General features: G+C 38.6%; 2 protein-coding genes across 2 annotated transcripts in view; one reads left to right on the top strand and one right to left on the bottom strand.

Moving 5' to 3' along the window:
• hemk1 (HemK methyltransferase family member 1) overlaps positions 1-3,979 on the bottom strand; it is a 17,961-nt gene extending 13,982 nt beyond the window's left edge. Inside the window, exon 1 of the mRNA XM_037678734.1 lies at positions 3,712-3,979. Within this exon, the coding sequence (XP_037534662.1) occupies positions 3,712-3,870 (159 nt within the window). The 5' untranslated portion in view covers positions 3,871-3,979. The remainder of the gene's footprint in view (positions 1-3,711) is intronic.
• A 361-nt stretch (positions 3,980-4,340) lies between these two features.
• Positions 4,341-16,985, top strand: nprl2 (NPR2 like, GATOR1 complex subunit). Its single transcript, XM_037679378.1, has 11 exons — positions 4,341-4,742; positions 4,952-5,043; positions 5,145-5,313; positions 5,408-5,516; positions 9,730-9,866; positions 10,199-10,296; positions 10,490-10,526; positions 14,809-14,902; positions 14,978-15,095; positions 15,198-15,340; positions 16,660-16,985. The coding sequence occupies exons 1-11, from the start codon at positions 4,671-4,673 to the stop codon at positions 16,725-16,727; spliced, it is 1,137 nt and encodes a 378-aa protein (XP_037535306.1). The 5' UTR covers positions 4,341-4,670; the 3' UTR covers positions 16,728-16,985.
• The last annotated feature ends 726 nt before the right edge of the window (positions 16,986-17,711 follow it).

The following is a 17,711-nucleotide window of genomic DNA, read 5'->3' as shown; positions in this document are numbered from 1 at the left end:
GAATTGTCTTTTCCACTTGATTAATTCAAGAAAGAAAGTCTCAGGATCGGTCAAACTGTATTTCTAGATTCAAATCAATGAAATGACAGTTTCTGTCCATCTGGTCAGTTTTGACATCAGGTCAAGTTCACTACAGAAATGTTGGTCAACTGGAAAGTATGAACATGTACAGCATCAGTTGGAGTACTAAGTACTGATGCTGTACATGCTCATACTTTTCAATTGGCCAACATTTCTATAAACCCCCCTTTTTTAAATTGATCTTAAATAATATTCAAACTTTCTGAGATACTCAATTCGAGGCTTTCATTAGTTGTCAGTTATAAGCATCAACATTAAAAGAAATAAATATTTGAAATATATCAGTCTGTGTATAATTAATGAATATAATATACAAGTTTCACTTTATGAATGGAATTACTGAAATAAATCAACTTTTTCATGATATTCTAAGTTAGCGTTTTGCCTTCTCTCCGATTCTACTTTTATTTTTGGAATAATTAAGAGACCAAAATAAGCCAAATATTCTAGATAGCTCAATTAGTTGCTTTAATTATGCTGGTGCTGGGCCATTCAGGACTTAATATGTCAAAAAGAGATGTCTGTGTTGTATTCAGCTAGTCACAGGAAACCAATACAGAGAGGATCATCATTTTGAGTAAGTATGCTTGTAATTTTATAAATGTTATGAAGATGGAAAATGCTATTTTTGGTACTTGTTTGGTATGTTGTTTAATGAATAAGTCTTAGTAGCCCCACTGAGAGTAATGTTTTGAGCGTACAACATCTACTTGAGTATTTTTAGAATCAAAGACAATGATCTCATTTTTACTTGAGTTCAACAGGGGAAAAGACGAGGACATCCAGGTTATTATTTCATTCATTCACTCAACCTTCATTTATACAGGTTAGTCTCATTGAGCCACGAGGACTCGTTTACAAGAGAGACCTGTTCTAGACAGAACATATAAAGTACACACAACAACACAGTAACAGTAAACAATAATAATAAACTACAGTAAAATTCAGTTAAAATATTATTTCTTTAAGGGAAGACCTGGTGTTTGAGCAGCAGATCGTCACCTGGTCTCACTGAGAAATGAAGCTCTGTGTTGTCAGCATAACAATCTTGTGCATGTTATATTTTCCGACAATGAAAACTTATGAAAGCATATACTGTACAATACAGTACATCTCTGGAAAGTATTCAGTGCTTCATCTTTTCCACATTTTGTTATGTTACAGCTTTATTCCAAATTGTATTAAATTTATCACTTTCATTAAACTTCTACACAAATCACCCCATTTTGACAATGTGAAAAAATATTTGAGATTTTTGCTAATTTATTAAAAAATAGAAAACTAAGAATTCACACGTACACAAGTATTCACAGCCTTTGCTTAATACTTTGTTGATCCACCTCTGGCAGCAATTAGAGCCTCAAGTCTTTTTGAATATGATGCTTCAGCTTAGCACACCTGTCTTTAGACAGATTGTCCCATTCTTCTTTGCAGTACTTCTCAAGCTCCATCAGGTTGGATGGGAGACGTCTGTGCAGCCATTTTCAGATATCTCCAGATGTTCAATTTGATTCTAGTCTGGATTCTGGCTTGGCCCCTCCAGGACCTTCACAGAGAGGTCCTGAAGCCCCTCTGAGATCTTGGTCATGTGCTTTGGGTCGTTGTGCTGCTGAGAAATTAACCGTTGCCACAGTCTGAGGTCAAGAGCTCTCTGGAGCAGGTTTCCATCCAGGATGTCTCTGTACATTGCTGCATTCATCTTTCCCTCTATCATGACTAGTCTGACAGTTCCTGCTGCTGAAAAACATCTGCATAGCATGATGCTGCCACCACCATGCTTCACAGTATAGATGGTATCGACCTGTTGATGAGCCGTGCCTGGTTTCCTCCAAATATGACGCCTGTCATTTACACCAAAGAGTTCAATCTTTGTCTCATCAGATCAGAGCATTTTGTTTCTCGTGGTCTGAGAATCCTTCAGGTGCTTTTTGTCAAGATGAGCTGCCATGTGTCTTTTATTAAGGAGTGGCTTTCATCTGGCCTCTCTACCATACAGGCCTGATTGGTGGATTGCTGCAGAGATGGTTGTCCTTCTGGAATGTTCTCTCTCCACAGAGGGACACTGGAGCTCTGACAGAGTGACCACCAGGTTCTTGGTCACCTCCCTGACTACTGGGGGACTAGATAGCTGTCCGACTCTAGGAAGAGTCCTGGTGGTTCCAGACTTCTTCCATTTATGAATGATGGAAGTCACTGGTAGAGCTGCTGCCTCTCAGCAAGCAGGTCCTTGGTTCAAACCCCAGTCCAGGGGCCTTTCTGGGTGGAGTTTGCATGTTCTCTCCGTGCATGCGTGGGTTTTCTCCGCGTCTTCCGGTTTCCTCCCACAGACCAAGAACATGCATGTTAGGCTGATTAGTAACTCTAAATTGTCCCTAGGTGTGAATGAGAGAGTGAATGGTTGTTTGTCTCGTTTGTCTCTATGTGGCCCTGTGATGGACTTGCGACCCGTCCAGGGTGTACCCCGCCCCTCGCACAGTGATTGCTGGACATGGGCACCAGCGACACCCGTGACCCAAAATGGAATAAGCGGGTAAAGATAATGGATGGATGGATGGAAGTCACTGGGCTCACTGGGACCTTGAAAGCAGCAGAAATGTTTCTGTATCCTTCCCCAGATTTGTGCCTCAACACAATCCTGTCTCAGAGGTCTACAGTCAGTTCCTTTGACTCCATGCTTGGTGTTTGTGCTCTGACCTGCACCGTCAACTGTGGGACTTTATATAGACAGGTGTGTCTTTCATAATCAAGTCCAATAAGTGAATTTACCACAGGTGGGCTCCATTTAACTTGTAGAAACATCTCAAAGATGATCACAGTATGCATCTGAGTTCAGTTTTGAGTTTCATAGCAAAGGCTATGAATACTTACATAAATGTGATTTCTTAGTTTTCTATTTTTAATAAATTTGCAAAAATCTCAAAAAATATTTTTTCACATTGTCATAATAGAGTATTGTGTGTAGAATTTTGAGGAAAGAGATTAATTTAATACAATTTGGAATAAGGCTGTAACATAACAAAACATGGAAAAAGTGAAGTGCTGTGTCAACACTTTCCAAATGCACTGTATAGAGAACATAACAGGACCTAAAGCATAGCCTTGGAGAACACCATATTTAACTAGAAAATGGTGAGCACCATGTTGTTCGTAATAGACAATTTTGTGTCAAACGTTTATTTTTGGTAGTTCTGATAGATTAAATGGTAACAAATTGTCTTTGTAACATGTTGCTGGTAACAACAGTATTTTATTATTATTTTTGCTAAGCTGAATGTGTCAGCACAACACTGGTTTATTCATTAACTAAGACTTTTTTTAATGTCTGAATGATTAAATCAGAGTAAAGTAGCCTAATAAACAAACCAAAGTCCAAATTAACTGCTCAACACTTAGAAAAAGATGAGAGATGACAATACGTTTGCACAATAAACATTTGCTGCCTGAGTCAGGCATAAGTATTTTCTGCTCATTTATCAATTTAATATTAATCAGTATGCAACAAGTTTTGGTACCTGCAATTCAAATATAAGAAATACTGTAAGGGGACAGGTAAGATACGGTTGTCCATTTATCCTTCTGTAACTATATGTACCACTGTGTGGACCTTTTATTTCAAATAAAAACCTTTACCTTTAGTCCACCACTCCTGCATCCCAAACATCTGCTGTTGGTACTCAGTGTTCTTCTCCACATGATTAAATAACACGGTCCATGCGTCTTTATTCGTTTAAAGTTTAGATTAATGTGTTGCCTCATCATGACCGCGACACATAAACCGAAAAAAGTCATAAAAATACATTTTAATGTCACTTATACACAATAAGCATAAGGAATTAATATATTTTCTGAAAGCAGCAGCACGTTGTTCAACACCGGGCAGAGAAAACCATTTTTGAAACGTACTGATGACGTAACCACATGCGTCTCAGATTACCCAGAACTGACTCTGCTGATTGGTGCTTCCTTCAAAGACATTGGGTAATTTAAAGTTTTCCATCATTGTGCACACAATAGTACCAAATAGAACAGAAAACCCGTGACAAATTGAATACAAAACTTTTAAACTAATTGTACTAACAGTACATGAAACAACAGCAACGTTTTTCCATGCTATAAGATTTATGGCTCAAACTTAAAAGAAAACCAAATAAAATATTCATTTTGACTTTTTACACACTGTTTAAAGTCATAATTATACCAACTTTTGTTTGCTCCGATGTTATCTTCTTAACAAATTAATTTATAAATTCCGTGGAGTCCCTGAATGCAGCATATCGTTGTTTTCCCTTAGCAGTACAGACGCCTACTTTGAATGGCGTCGTTGAATTATTTGGTCTCAGCGCAATGATGCTTCTTTAAAACAGTTTAATAGCCCAATTGGTAGGACGTAGTGCGATGCGACAACTATTGAAAATTATTTATAGGTGACTCTAACATTTGGTTCATGGGTAAAGCTAAAAGCTAGCTAGCTAGCTCGTACTGTTTATGACAGAGAGGACAGGAGGAGACTCGGGTATCACCTCTGACAACATTCAGGTGAAGCTCATTCCATTCACAAAGTTTTAAGTCCTGTTAGAAAGTTTACAGGCATGGCCACACGGATAGAGTGTATATTTTTCAGTGAGTTTCATCCAACTCTGGGCCCAAAAATAACATATCAGGTAAGTAGGGGGGTTTGTTTACAGATATGTTCATCTATTGTCCTTAGACAATTGAATTAACAAGCATAACTGAATTATTACACCCATTATACACATTCTTAGGGATTTTTGTCACCTCTGTGAGTAATTTCTTGGTTGTTTGATATTCAAACGTAATTTTATGTACTACTTTAATACTGTAAATACATGTTTTTGACCTTTCTTGGCAGGTACCTGAGGAGTACATTTCAAGGGAGTTATTTGACACTGTTCAAGTGTACATCATCACCAAACCAGAGCTACAAAACAAATTAATCACAGTGTATGTGATCCAACTCAGCTTTTCTGCTTCTTTGTCAAAAATGGTGTGCATTTTGTTTGGCATGAACATAACAATCATTTTAATTTTATTATATTTTATAGGACTGCTATGGATAAAAAGTTGATCGGCTGTCCTGTGTGCATTGAACATAAAAAGTACAGTAGAAACGCCCTCCTCTTTAATCTCGGCTTTGTTTGTGATGCTAGCACCAACACGTGCGCTCTTGAGCCAATTGTCAAGAAGCTGTCTGGGTACCTCACAACTTTAGAGGTAATGTGTAATGCCTTTTTGAATTGCTTTTGCCTTTTAATGTCTTTTTAATGTGACATTTCTGATTGTGTTTTTCTGCCTTGTTGTGTTGCAGCTGGAGAGTGGCTTCATATCAAACGAGGAGAGCAAGCAGAAACTTTTGCTCATAATGTCGACTTTGTTAGAAGATCTCAACGCTACAGGAGCCTGCACGCTACCTATAGGTATTGTCTTCTATTTTACTTTGTGGAATTAGTCTCAGTGAAGTAACCTCAAGCTCAGCTTTGGGTTTTAACTTCCAGAAAGCTGAATTGGATATAGTGGCAACTTATACAGATTATCCAGACGCATTTAAGAAAAGAGAGAAGCCTCACATGTTAAAATACCATTTTATGACTAACTGAAAATAAAAAAAAAACAATGTGTGGTTATGTGGACAGTTTTTCTCCTTTGGCCTTTAGAATTGAAATACTTTGATTTTACTAAAAAATATCTCAGCAGAAGTGAACACTTGTTGATTTTTAAAGATTTTCAATAAATATTGTTTTTTCTGAACTAGAAAAGATGCCTTCACCATTTTCTCTTACAGCACATTATACTAGTTCATTCTCATGTCACAGCTGTCTTAAAACATCTTTCAAAATCCCAGAAGTAAATCCTTTTTATTTAACACCTCAGAGGTCTGATGACAACAAATAAATGTTGACACACACAACAGAGGCTTACTGGTTTGGATTAATTTATTTTTGTCATATCTGACAGGATCAGGCTGGTACTTTTCCAGATGTTTCACGAGTACAGCTGAAATGAAAGAAAGTAAATTCACAATTTTACATGCCTCGTCTGTGTTTTTATTATTGTGAAGGCTTTCACATTCATAACCTTAATAATTTGACACATTAATTCAAGTCAACTTTATTTATAGATCACATTTAAAACAGCAGCTGTTTTACCAAAGTGCTTAACAATAACATCAATGAGAGTAAAATTTATGAAAAATAAATAAATTAAAAGCATTAAATAAAAAGCATAAGAACACAGAACAAAATAATACTAAATCAACTCACACTGAGTGAGGGTGTGTTTTAGCTGAGATTTGAACACAGGAAGGGAGGTGGCCTGCCTGATGTTGGGGGCAGGTTGTTCCAGAGTTTGGGGCCCATGACTGAAAATGCCTGATCAACTCTGAGCTTCAGTTTTGTTTTTGGAACAGCCAAAAACAGCTGGTCAGATGATCTCAGGGCCCAAGAGGGAACATACGGTTCCAGTAGCTCAGAGAGATAAGGGGGTGCGAGGCCATTTAGGCACTTATAGGTCAACAGGAGAGTTTTAAAATCTATTCTAGTATGCACTGGGATCCATTGAAGGGAGGATAGAACTGCTGTAATATGCTCAAACCTATGAGTTCTGGGTAAAAGCCAAGCAGCAGCATTCTGGACAAGCTGAAGACGTGAAATGGAGACCTGGTTTACCCCAGCACAGAGTGCATTACAGTAGTCTAGTCAGATCGTAATAAAGGCATGGTCTAGTTTTTAAAGTCAGATCTGGACAACACTGGTTTAAGCTTAGCTAGTTATCTGCCTTATTTGGAAGAAGCTTTTCTGCAGAACAGAGTTGATTTGTTTGTCAAACTTGAAGTCAGAGTCTTAAACCATCCCGAGATTTTTAACAGACTTCTTAAGATATGGCTGAAGAGAGTCCAGGTTCACATGATCAGAGGTGGTGGCTGATCCTAAACCTAATGACTTTGGTCTTCTGATTGTTAAAACTTAAGAAATTTGAAGCCATCCGTGCCTTAATGTTGTCCAGACATTTTAGGAGAGGGTGAATGGAGCAGGCTCTAGCTGGTTTCAAAGGCAGATAAATCTGACAATCATCAGCATAACAATGGGATAAAAGACTATTTCCTCAGGATGGACCCCAGTGGTAGCAAATAGAGTGAAAACAAAAGGGGTCATCCAAGAATTGAGCCCTGTGGGACCCCGCAAGAAAGAGTCATTGAAACCGATACATTACCAACCTTGACCAAAAACTCCTGTCACTCAGGTATGAGTGGAACCATTCTAATGCAGCACCTTTAATACAATTAATAATAATAATATAATTAATTATTTAATATAAATATTGTTGACATAAAGCTTCAGCTCTATTGCTTTTGGTGTCATATAACTTGTATAAAGAAATTAATAAAGATCAAATTGCTTTACAGAAATTAAAACACATTTATCTGATTAAATCAACACATTAAACTCATTAAAGAATCCAAGGTTATCAGTTCAATGTTCATCTTTTGTATCCCGTCAGATTTCATTCTGTGGACTTGTCACAGCTGGGAGGACTAAACAGATGTATGGATGTGAAGAGAATCAACTTACAATGCATGAATGGACACATTTATATAGTTAAAAACCTTAGAGATGAGTCAGCATTTTGATACCTCTGTCAGATAACTCAAAGAAAGAAGGACCCTGGATACGTTGGACCAACTTTGGAGTATAGGTCTCGGTTGGATAACAAAAAAAAAGAATTAATATAGATATTTTATTTTATATTACTTAAAACAAGCACTTTTGTTTATCATCGGAGTGTGTCAGACTTAGTCATGTAGGCTCATGGTTTGTAAAACAGAAATAAAGGGAAAGGTTAAAGAGGAAAAATCTACTTAAAACACATGAACACAGACTCTGAAAGATGCAGTCTTAGTAAAAAGAAAACAAGTAATCAGTTCATTTTCTTTTACCCACTTTTTCTTTTCGAGTCGTGGGAGCTGGTGTCTTATTTCCAGCGGTCACTGGGCGAGCACTGGGGTACTCTGGACAGGTCGCAAGTCCATCACAGGGACACAGAGACAAATGAGACAACCGTTCACTCACATCTAGGGACAATTTAGTTAGACCAATTAGTCTAACGTGCATGTTTATATGCAAAAACAGTGATGCTTGCCAGTATTTATTTAGGAAAATTAAATGTAAAATTACTGTGAAAAGTCTAATTCCATTCTTCTTTTCTTCATTAATATTTAGAGAGTAAATACTTGTCAGGTGATGCCAATCAATCAATTATCAATAAGTAGGAGCATCTTTACAGAACATATTGCTCTAAAGAACTGTAAAAAGAAAATGGTAATAATGTGTTTAAGAAGACACTAAAATAGCTCAAGGGATTCATCCCAGACGGTACGGGCCTCGCGTAGCTCCTTTCAATCTCTTGACAGGACAATAAAAAAAACTTGTTTGAAAGGTTTCTCGGAAATCCTCTTCTCTGCAGAGAAAACATTGCAGCATGGATTAAGAAACAAACTGTTAGCAGAAGAGGCTGTAAGACTTCTAAAACAACGTCCTTTGAATAGATGAGACAATGCAAAGTACGACATTTGGCCTAAAACCAACACAACAAATCAGCACAGTCTCTATTGATAAAGTGGGCATGTTTTACAAGCAAAGGATCAAGCTGATGTTGACCAAAAGTGGATCATGTAACACACAGTTGATCTGCACTTGTAATCGTTTTGAATTTTTTCTCCTAAATCTGGTTTTAATGGTTAATTAGATGACTTATGTTGTTCTCTCACATTGCTTCTGGACCTTGGCTTAGTTGATGTAGAAGAATGACACCGTGTTAGTTTATCCGAGCATGAATTGGCCTTATTGTAGGACTTGATAAGGACCAGATAACTTTTTACTGTGTCCTGGAACGTAAAGCTTTTCAGCAGAAAAGGGCGTGCTCACTGTCTGCTGTAATTACAGCTTACAGTATTCCAGGTATTTGCTGCTTGGTTATTAAAGACCAGCTGCCCAAATTTACTGGTATTTGACAGCGTTTTCAATTAACTTCCTCAGTACATTTCATAGTTTTTTTTCTTGGCTGAGTGCAGTCTAGAACGATACTTTTTTAATTTACCAACACTGTTCTAAAATTGACTTTATTTTTATTAAGTTTTTCCTATAATTTTAGATGTATTTTTGTTCTCAAATGTTGACTGTTTATTGCATAAGGAAAAAAAATGGATACATTTTTTTTAATTAAACTTTTAATCTGTTTGTTTTTCTGCTCTTTTCATTCATTTGGAGTTCATGACTTACTGACAGATTGTGCGAGACTCCAAAAGTCTTGAAAAATCCAGAAAAGTTTATCTTTTTGATTTAGTTTTACTGCTTGCTGTTCTCGGTAAAGAAAATAAAACATTTCGTGAAGCCCTGTTCTGACGTAGAAAAGTCTTCTAAAGACCCTTTGCCAAGCACGCTCCTCACAGAATATTGTTTCCTAGAAATATTTGGTTATTATTGGCTTCTGGCTCGAGCTCCTTTTTCTCTCAACACCCAGTTCATTAGAAGCACTTCAAATCCAAACAAAAGGATACATTGCTGCATACCAAGAGCAGTGAAAATGACATTTTTTTTTTATCTGTCCAATTCTGCTTTCTTTCTCTGTTTTCAGATGATTCCAACACCATCCACCTAAAGCTGATCCAGCTGAGAAAGGATCCACCGATTGTTCAGGAATATGACGTTCCTGTTTTTACCGAGTGCAAAGACGTTTACATCAAATCTCAGTGGGATCTCACTACTCAACAGGCAAGAACAACAATAAGTGGCTTTTGATGTCAACAAGGATAAGACGTGCCTAAATTCCAAGAAGCAATTCTATTAAGATTAGCGAATAAAAGCTTATCGCTTTTTCAGACGAGATATGAAACTTGTTTCATTGTCATGTTTTCATGTGAGGAAATGAGTCTCTCTTCCAGGAGAAGGTGCTGTTTAATTGGTGCAATAGGCTGATATTGCTGTAATAAAAAACAATTTTCACATGTTTGTAGTTTATAACGAAGTGATTGTAGTTTTTATTTGCCTAGCAGTTGAGATCCAAACACAGATGTTAGCCTGCTGCTATATTCTGGCTTCTGCAGATCCTGCCGTACATTGATGGATTCAGGCACATCCAGAAAATCTCTGCCGAAGCAGACGTGGAGCTGAATCTTGTTCGGATCGCTGTGCAAAATCTCCTGCAAGTACTTTCTTATTAAATAAAACCTTACACACATCCAAGTTTGTGACAAAATTAGCAACACTGTGCTATACCTTTAAAGATCTGAAACATCAGAGCTTCAAAAAGCAACAAATGACATTTAGTTGCTTCAGACTAGACTCTTACAAGAGAAACCGTAATTAATATTGTAAATCCACTTTCTCCCTCACAGGTATTATGGGGTTGTGACTTTGCTGTCAATATTCCAGGTACCAGAATCAATTCTCATGGCACAATTCATGCAACTCTCTTCCATTGCACTGAGTGGTGAAACTGCCCTGAGTATAAGGATGTACCAGTATATATGTACAGGTGCTGGTCATAAAATTAGAATATCATGAAAAAGTTGATTTACTTCAGTAATTCCATTCAAAACGTGAAACTTGTATATTACCATACCATACCACTTTATTTATAAAGCACTTAAAACAGCAACAAGGCCAACCAAAGTGCTGTACAGACAAAACAATAGGTAACACACAAAGCAAAATACAATTATATATGTATTTGTATATTATGTTCATTCATTACACATCGTCTGATAAATTTCAAATGTTTATTTCATCTAACCAACAACTAATGAAAACCCCAAATTCAGTATCTCAGAAAATTAGAACATTGTGAAAAGGTTCAATATTGAAGAGACCTGGTGCCACACACTAATCAGCTAATTAACTCAAAACACTTGCAAAGGTCTTTAAATGTATGTATGCATCCTTTAGTTAACCAGGAAAAATAACTCATTTAGATTAAAAACCTCTTTACCAGGAGTAACCTGACCAAGACAGCACAACATACAACAAATCCATAATACTAAACCAAATACACAAGTTACGTACCCAAGAAAAATCACACAATTACACGTTCGAGCAGTTTCAGGAGCCAAATGATCTGATCTCGTTCCTTTAGAATTGATTTATATTGTCCCAACATAACGAGATGATAACTTTAAATCCTTCTGCAGAATATTCCAAGTGGCAGGGGCGAAATATTTAAAAGCCTTTTTACCCAGTTCAGTTCTGACCTTTGGGACCTGCATCAAAATGATGTCCCGAGAGTGCAGACTATAATGGTTGAAATTTCTAGATTAAAGTGAAAATAAATATGTAGGAAGATGCCCAAGTATGCATTTATAGATAAAAACCAGCAAGTGAGAAAGTCTGTGGTCAGTCAAAGAGGGACATTTTGCTGTAGCATACAAAGTGCAATGATGTGTTCAATAGCCACAGTCAGTCATAAAAGGCAGGACACAATGATATACAGCATCCATTTTTTTCAAAAGTTTGTCTGAAGAGTTCATAAATAGCAGATCTCCATAATCTACCAGGGGCAGAATGGTTGAAACAATCAGGTGCCTTCTGACTTGGTGAGAGAAACACTTTATTTCTACAAAAAAACAATTAAAATTTTTGTTTAGAAACCATTTTGTCAATATGAGACTTAAAGGATAGATTCTCATCATAAATGGTCTCTCAGTCTAGTTCTGTAGGCTACACAAACATGGGGAAGACTGCTGACTTGACTGTTGTCCAAAAGACGACCACTGACACCTTGCACAAGGACGGCAAGACACAAAAGGTCATTGCTAAAGAGGCTGGCTGTTCACAGAGCTCTGTGTCCAAGCACATTAATAGAGAGGCGAAGGGAAGGAAAAGATGTGGTAGAAAAAAAGTGTACAAGCAATAGGGATAACTGCACCCTGGAGAGGATTGTGAAACAAAACCCATTCCAAAACATGGGGGAGATTCACAGAGTGGACTGCAGCTGGAGTCAATGCATCAAGAACCACCACACACAGACGTATGCAAGACAAGGGGTTCATCTGTCACATTCCTTGTGTCAAGCCACTCTTGAACAAGACACAGCGTCGGAAGCGTCTCACTTGGGCTAAAGACAAAAAGGACGGGACTGCTGCTGAGTGGTCTAAAGTTATGTTCTCTGATGAAAGTAAATTTTGCATTTCCTTTGGAAATCAAGGTCCTAGAGTCTGGAGGAAGAGAGGAGAGGCACAGAATCCACGTTGCTTGAGGTCCAGTGTCAAGTTTCCACAGTCATTGATGGCTTGGGGTGCCATGTCATCTGCTGGTGTTGGTCCACAGTGTTTTCTGAGGTCCAAGACCAACGCAGCCATCTACCAGGAAGTTGTAGAGCACTTCATGCTTCCTGCTGCTGACCAACTTTATGGAGATGCAGATTTCATTTTCCAACAGGTCTTCACACCTGCACACAGTGCCAAAGCTACCAGTATCTGGTTTAAGGACCATGGTATCCTTGTTCTTAATTGGCCAGCAAATTCACCCGACGTTAACCCCATAAAAAATCTATGGGGTAATGTGAAGAGGAAGATGTGATACACCAGACCCAACAATTCAGAAGAGCTGAAGGCCACTCAGAGCAACCTGGGCTCTCATAACACCTGAGCAGTACCACAGACTGATCGACTCCATGCCATGCTGCATTGCTGCAGTAATCCAGGCAAAAGGAGCCCCAACTAAGTACTGAGTGCTGTACATATTCATACTTTTCATGTTCATACTTTTCAGTTGACCAACATTTCTAAAAATCCTTTTTTTATTGGTCTTAAGTAATATTCTAATTTTCTGAGATACTGAATTTGGGGTTTTCATTAGTTGTCTGTTATAATCATCAACATTAAAAGAAATAAACATTTGAAATATATCAGTCTGTGTGTAATGAATGAATATAATGAACAAGTTTCACATTTTGAATGAATTACTGAAATAAATCAAGTTTTTCCACGATATTCTAATTTTATGACCAGCACCTGTATTATCACATTATTAAAATTTCCTCTGATATTACAGGTCCTTCTCAAAAAATTAGCATATTGTGATAAAGGTCATTATTTTCCATAATGTAATGATAAAAATGAAACTTTCATATATTTCAGATTCATTGCACACCAACTGAAATATTTCAGGTCTTTAATTGTTTTAATACTGATGATTATGGCATACAGCTCATGAAAACCCAAAATGCCTGTCCCAAAAAATTAGCATATTTCATCCCACCAATGAAAGACAAGTGTTTTTAAAACAAAAAACACCAACCTTCAAAGAATCATGTTCAGTTATGCACTCAATACTTGGTCGGGAATCCTTTTGCATGAATGACTGCTTCAATGCGGCGTGGCATGGAGGCAATCAGCCTGTGGCACTGCTGAGGTGTTATGGAGGCCCAGGATGCTTCGATAGCGGCCTTAAGCTCATCCAGAGTGTTGGGGCTTGCGTCTCTCAACTTTCTCTTCACAATATCCCACAGGTTCTCTATGGGGTTCAGGTCAGGAGAGTTGGCAGGCCAATTGAGCACAGTAATACCATGGTCAGTAAACCATTTACCAGTGGTTTTGGCACTGTGAGCAGGTGCCAGGTCGTGCTGAAAAATGAAATCTTCATCTCCATAAAGCTTTTCAGCAGATGGAAGCATGAAGTGCTCCAAAATCTCCTGATAGCTAGCTGCATTGACCCTGCCCTTGATAAAACACAGTGGACCAACACCAGCAGCTGACATGGCACCCCAGACCATCACTGACTGTGGGTGCTTCACACTGGACTTCTGGCATTTCCTTCTCCCCAGTCTTCCTCCAGACTCTGGCACCTTGATTTCCGAATGACATGCAAAATTTGCTTTCATCCGAAAAAAGTACTTTGGACCACTGAGCAACAGTCCAGTGCTGCTTCTCTGTAGCCCAGGTCAGGCGCTTCTGCCGCTGTTTCTGGTTCAAAAGTGGCTTGACCTGGGGAATGGGGCACCTGTAGCCCATTTCCTGCACACGCCTGTGCACGGTGGCTCTGGATGTTTCTTCTCCAGACTCAGTCCACTGCTTCCGCAGGTCCCCCAAGGTCTGGAATCGGCCCTTCTCCACAATCCTCCTCAGGGTCCGGTCACCTCTTCTCGTTGTGCAGCGTTTTCTGCCACACTTTTCCCTTCCCACAGACTTCCCACTGAGGTGCCTTGATACAGCACTCTGGGAACAGCCTATTCGTTCAGCAATTTCTTTCTGTGTCTTACCCTCTTGCTTGATGGTGTCAATGATGGCCTTCTGGACAGCAGTCAGGTCGGCAGTCTTACCCATGATTGTGGTTTTGAGTAATGAACAAGGCTGGGAGTTTTAAAAGCCTCAGGAATCTTTTGCAGGTGTTTAGAGTTGCGTAGTTGATTCAGATGGTTAGGTTAATAGCTTGTTTAGAGAAACTTTTCATGATATGATAATTTTTTGGGACAGGCATTTTGGGTTTTCATGAGCTGTATGCCATAATCATCAGTATTAAAACAATTAAAGACCTGAAATATTTCAGTTGGTGTGCAATGAATCTGAAATATATGAAAGTTTCATTTTTATCATTACATTATGGAACATAATGACCTTTATCACAATGTGCTAATTTTTTGAGAAGGACCTGTACTTCATTTTTAGTTAACTACTTGAGGGTTGATGTATTCTGATAGTTTTCTCATCACTCCTTCTAGTACTCTAATGTGTACTGCACAACTCCCAGAGTTCAGAGTCTTATTGACGACAAGTCCATCCAGGAGGAATGCCTCAGCTACGTCACTAAGCAGGGTAAGAAAGTGTCTGGATTAGCCATGAAGTGTTGCTTTAATTAGTGATGGACGTTTGTCTTCTGGTCACTGTCAGGTCAGAAACGTGCCAGCCTTAGAGACGTGTTCCAGCTCTACTGTGGTCTGAGTCCAGGAACCACAGTGCGAGATCTTTTCTCCCGCTACTCGCAGCAGCTTCAGCGGGTCGATGAGAGGTCGGTGCCGCTCGCCGTATTTGGTCCTGAAATGACTTCTGCTCCTGGAATGTCAGCTTTAGAGCGCCTAAAATTAGGTCATGTTGTGTGTTTTTTGTCCAGGAGGCTGATCCAGTTTGGACTGGTGAGATCTCTGATTCGACGGCTGCAGAAGTATCCCGTTAAGGTGGTCCGTGACGAGAGAAGCAGGCTGCCTCGACTGTACACCGGCAGTCATAGTTATGATGAGATCTGCTGCAAAACGGGCAAGTCTCAAAAGACTCTTGTTCACTATAGCTGTATTCCACTGTTGTAGTGTCAGATAAGGATTCTTTGTAATGGTGCACATCAGCTCTTCTGAGCCAAACTGGATCCATCCAGTAATGAGGAAACATTACATTCTGCAGTAGGAACATCATTTTCTCTGCAACTGCACGAACACCAAAAGAATTCATTGTTTTCTGAACTCATTATAAAGGTGCGACACATTCTTCATACCAAAACATGCATGGAAGGTTAATTGGTAACTCCAAATTGTTGCTAAGTGTGAGAGAAGGGCCCGACACTCCATCCGAAGCCAAACAGTCGACTCATGTTCACGTGGTTGTGGGACGTTTTTTTCGCACACACCTTTCATAGTCCATGAGACACAGGCGCAGAGCTCCTGGGAAAACCCTCTTGTTGCATCACAGCTGGGGTTTCTTCCCGCCAGAGTCTCCACTCGTCCCTGAATCATACGTTTGGCCACAAATCTATCCTGAAGAAAGCGCCACACTTATCAGCAGACAGACTCCTCCATGCACAATGTCTGCACGATCTCCATCCAGGATGTTTTGGCCATTCGACTAATTTAGTGTGTTCGTTTAGTCGTGCAGCTGAATGTCCGAGCGCATTTCCTCATTGACAAACGCCCACAAACTTCTGACCAATCACACTGTACTTGGTGCATACACCTGTGAGAAAAAGTTCAACTCGGGGCCTTGTGTCGAGAAGCGGCAGTCAAAGCTGCTCTGCGAACAAAATGACGCAATTTTCGTTGCACAACTACGACACTGAGAGATGATTTCAGCACTTCGGTTGAAGTACGTTGGCCCTTGAGAGTGGGTTGTCTCTATGTCTCTATGTGGCCCTGACTGGCAACTTGTCTGGACTTGCCCTGCAATACACCCCTCAGGTAGCATTTAATGGGGTGCTGTCTGTGGGTTTCAATGCTCAGCAGAATGTCCACTGTCTGTAAGTCTGCGATGAATTTAGAGGCAACACCGTTTAACACTTTAAAGGTTAGAAGTAACATTTTTAAATCAGTACAGTATCTAACTGGAAGGCCAGCTCAGGTGAGAATGTTTTGTGCTTTTTACTCCTGGAGATAGTGCAGAAAACTGGAGGTGAAACATCTGCAGACTCTATGTAATTTAATAAACACTCACTGAAGTTGTAGAAAGAGCAGTTCTCATCCATGCCTGTAACATAAGGTCTGCACTGCCTTTAGTTGTACCATACAGTGTGATGGAAAAGCAGAGTTCAATGTATTTAACTAAATGCTGTTGTAAAATGTAAAGGTATGTTGTATTTACCTATTTTGCAGGTATTAGTTACCAGGAGCTGGATGAGCGTTTGGAAAATGACCCCAATATTGTTATATGCTGGAAGTGATGGCAAATAAAACGTTCCTGAGCGATGCAGAGATGCCTCAACCAAAGGTGCCTTGAACAGGAGAGACTTCTTTAAACAGCAGTGACAAAAAGATGTTTTGTATTTTGTACAAGCTTAATTTTTAATGCAATTTCTTTGTAATCAAAAGCTACTATCATTTTTTGTTTTGATCAACTTATGAAAGAGAGCTGGTGTAATTTAACATCTAAACTGCATTTTCATGTATTTATAAGCAGAGTATTATTAAAAAGAACAAAAATAATATCGTGTTTTTAAGATTTCTTGCTCATTTTAACTTTTTTTTTTTTTTTTGGCTTTAAAAATGAACCAAAAACCTGCTCATGCTTATCTACAGAAACAACACAGATGGGAGTCAGTGCTGCAGACCTTCAACAAATCATCTGAAAATCTTTGCTGGATATTTATCTTAATACTGGCATCAGTTTATGTGACACAATCTCCAACATCCAGACATTTTGAAACTAGTACAAATTTAATAGATGAATTTAATAGATTACCAAACTTTACTATTTTAAAATTAATTTTGCAGTAAAAAAAAAATGCATTTTTAGAAACCAGCTGCAGAAAGTTGGATCCTATCAGACTGGCTAAATAAAAAAAAATAGCATGGACTGAAGAAATGAAGGAAAGATTAGTTGTACTTTACAGTACTGTACAGGGGATTAGTTTTAATTCACATATCAGTATACAAATCAGAAAAGTATTTAATATATTCTTCACCACAGTATTTCGACAACTATTTTATGTGCTTAATATTAACCTCCTAAGACCTGAACTCTTGCATAAGTGGATGCCAGGTCCTAGGAGGTTACTATTTATTGACCTACAGATAGATCAATGGAACAAACTAATTTTAGTTCAGTTTATTATTTTTTGAATATGTAAAAAACAATATAGCATGAAGCATAATGTCAAAACTTTTTGTTTTACATATTCAAGGGAGTGGGTAGAAGCATAAACTTA

The sequence above is a fragment of the Nematolebias whitei genome, chromosome 7 (assembly GCF_014905685.2).
Source record: "Nematolebias whitei isolate Nwh7 chromosome 7, NemWhi1, whole genome shotgun sequence".
Taxonomy (NCBI): Eukaryota; Metazoa; Chordata; class Actinopteri; order Cyprinodontiformes; family Rivulidae; genus Nematolebias; species Nematolebias whitei.
Note: the sequence above shows the minus strand (reverse complement) of the source record. Positions and strands in the feature narration are given on the sequence as shown.

Bases quoted from the DNA above. Each gene is read 5' to 3' on its own strand.
- nprl2 (XM_037679378.1), top strand. From the start codon at position 4,671: ATGGCCACACGGATAGAGTGTATATTTTTCAGTGAGTTTCATCCAACT. The intron at 9,867-10,198 runs GCAAGAACAACA...TGGCTTCTGCAG, and splicing joins GGGATCTCACTACTCAACAG to ATCCTGCCGTACATTGATGG. The intron at 15,096-15,197 runs GTCGGTGCCGCT...TTTTTTGTCCAG, and splicing joins CTTCAGCGGGTCGATGAGAG to GAGGCTGATCCAGTTTGGAC.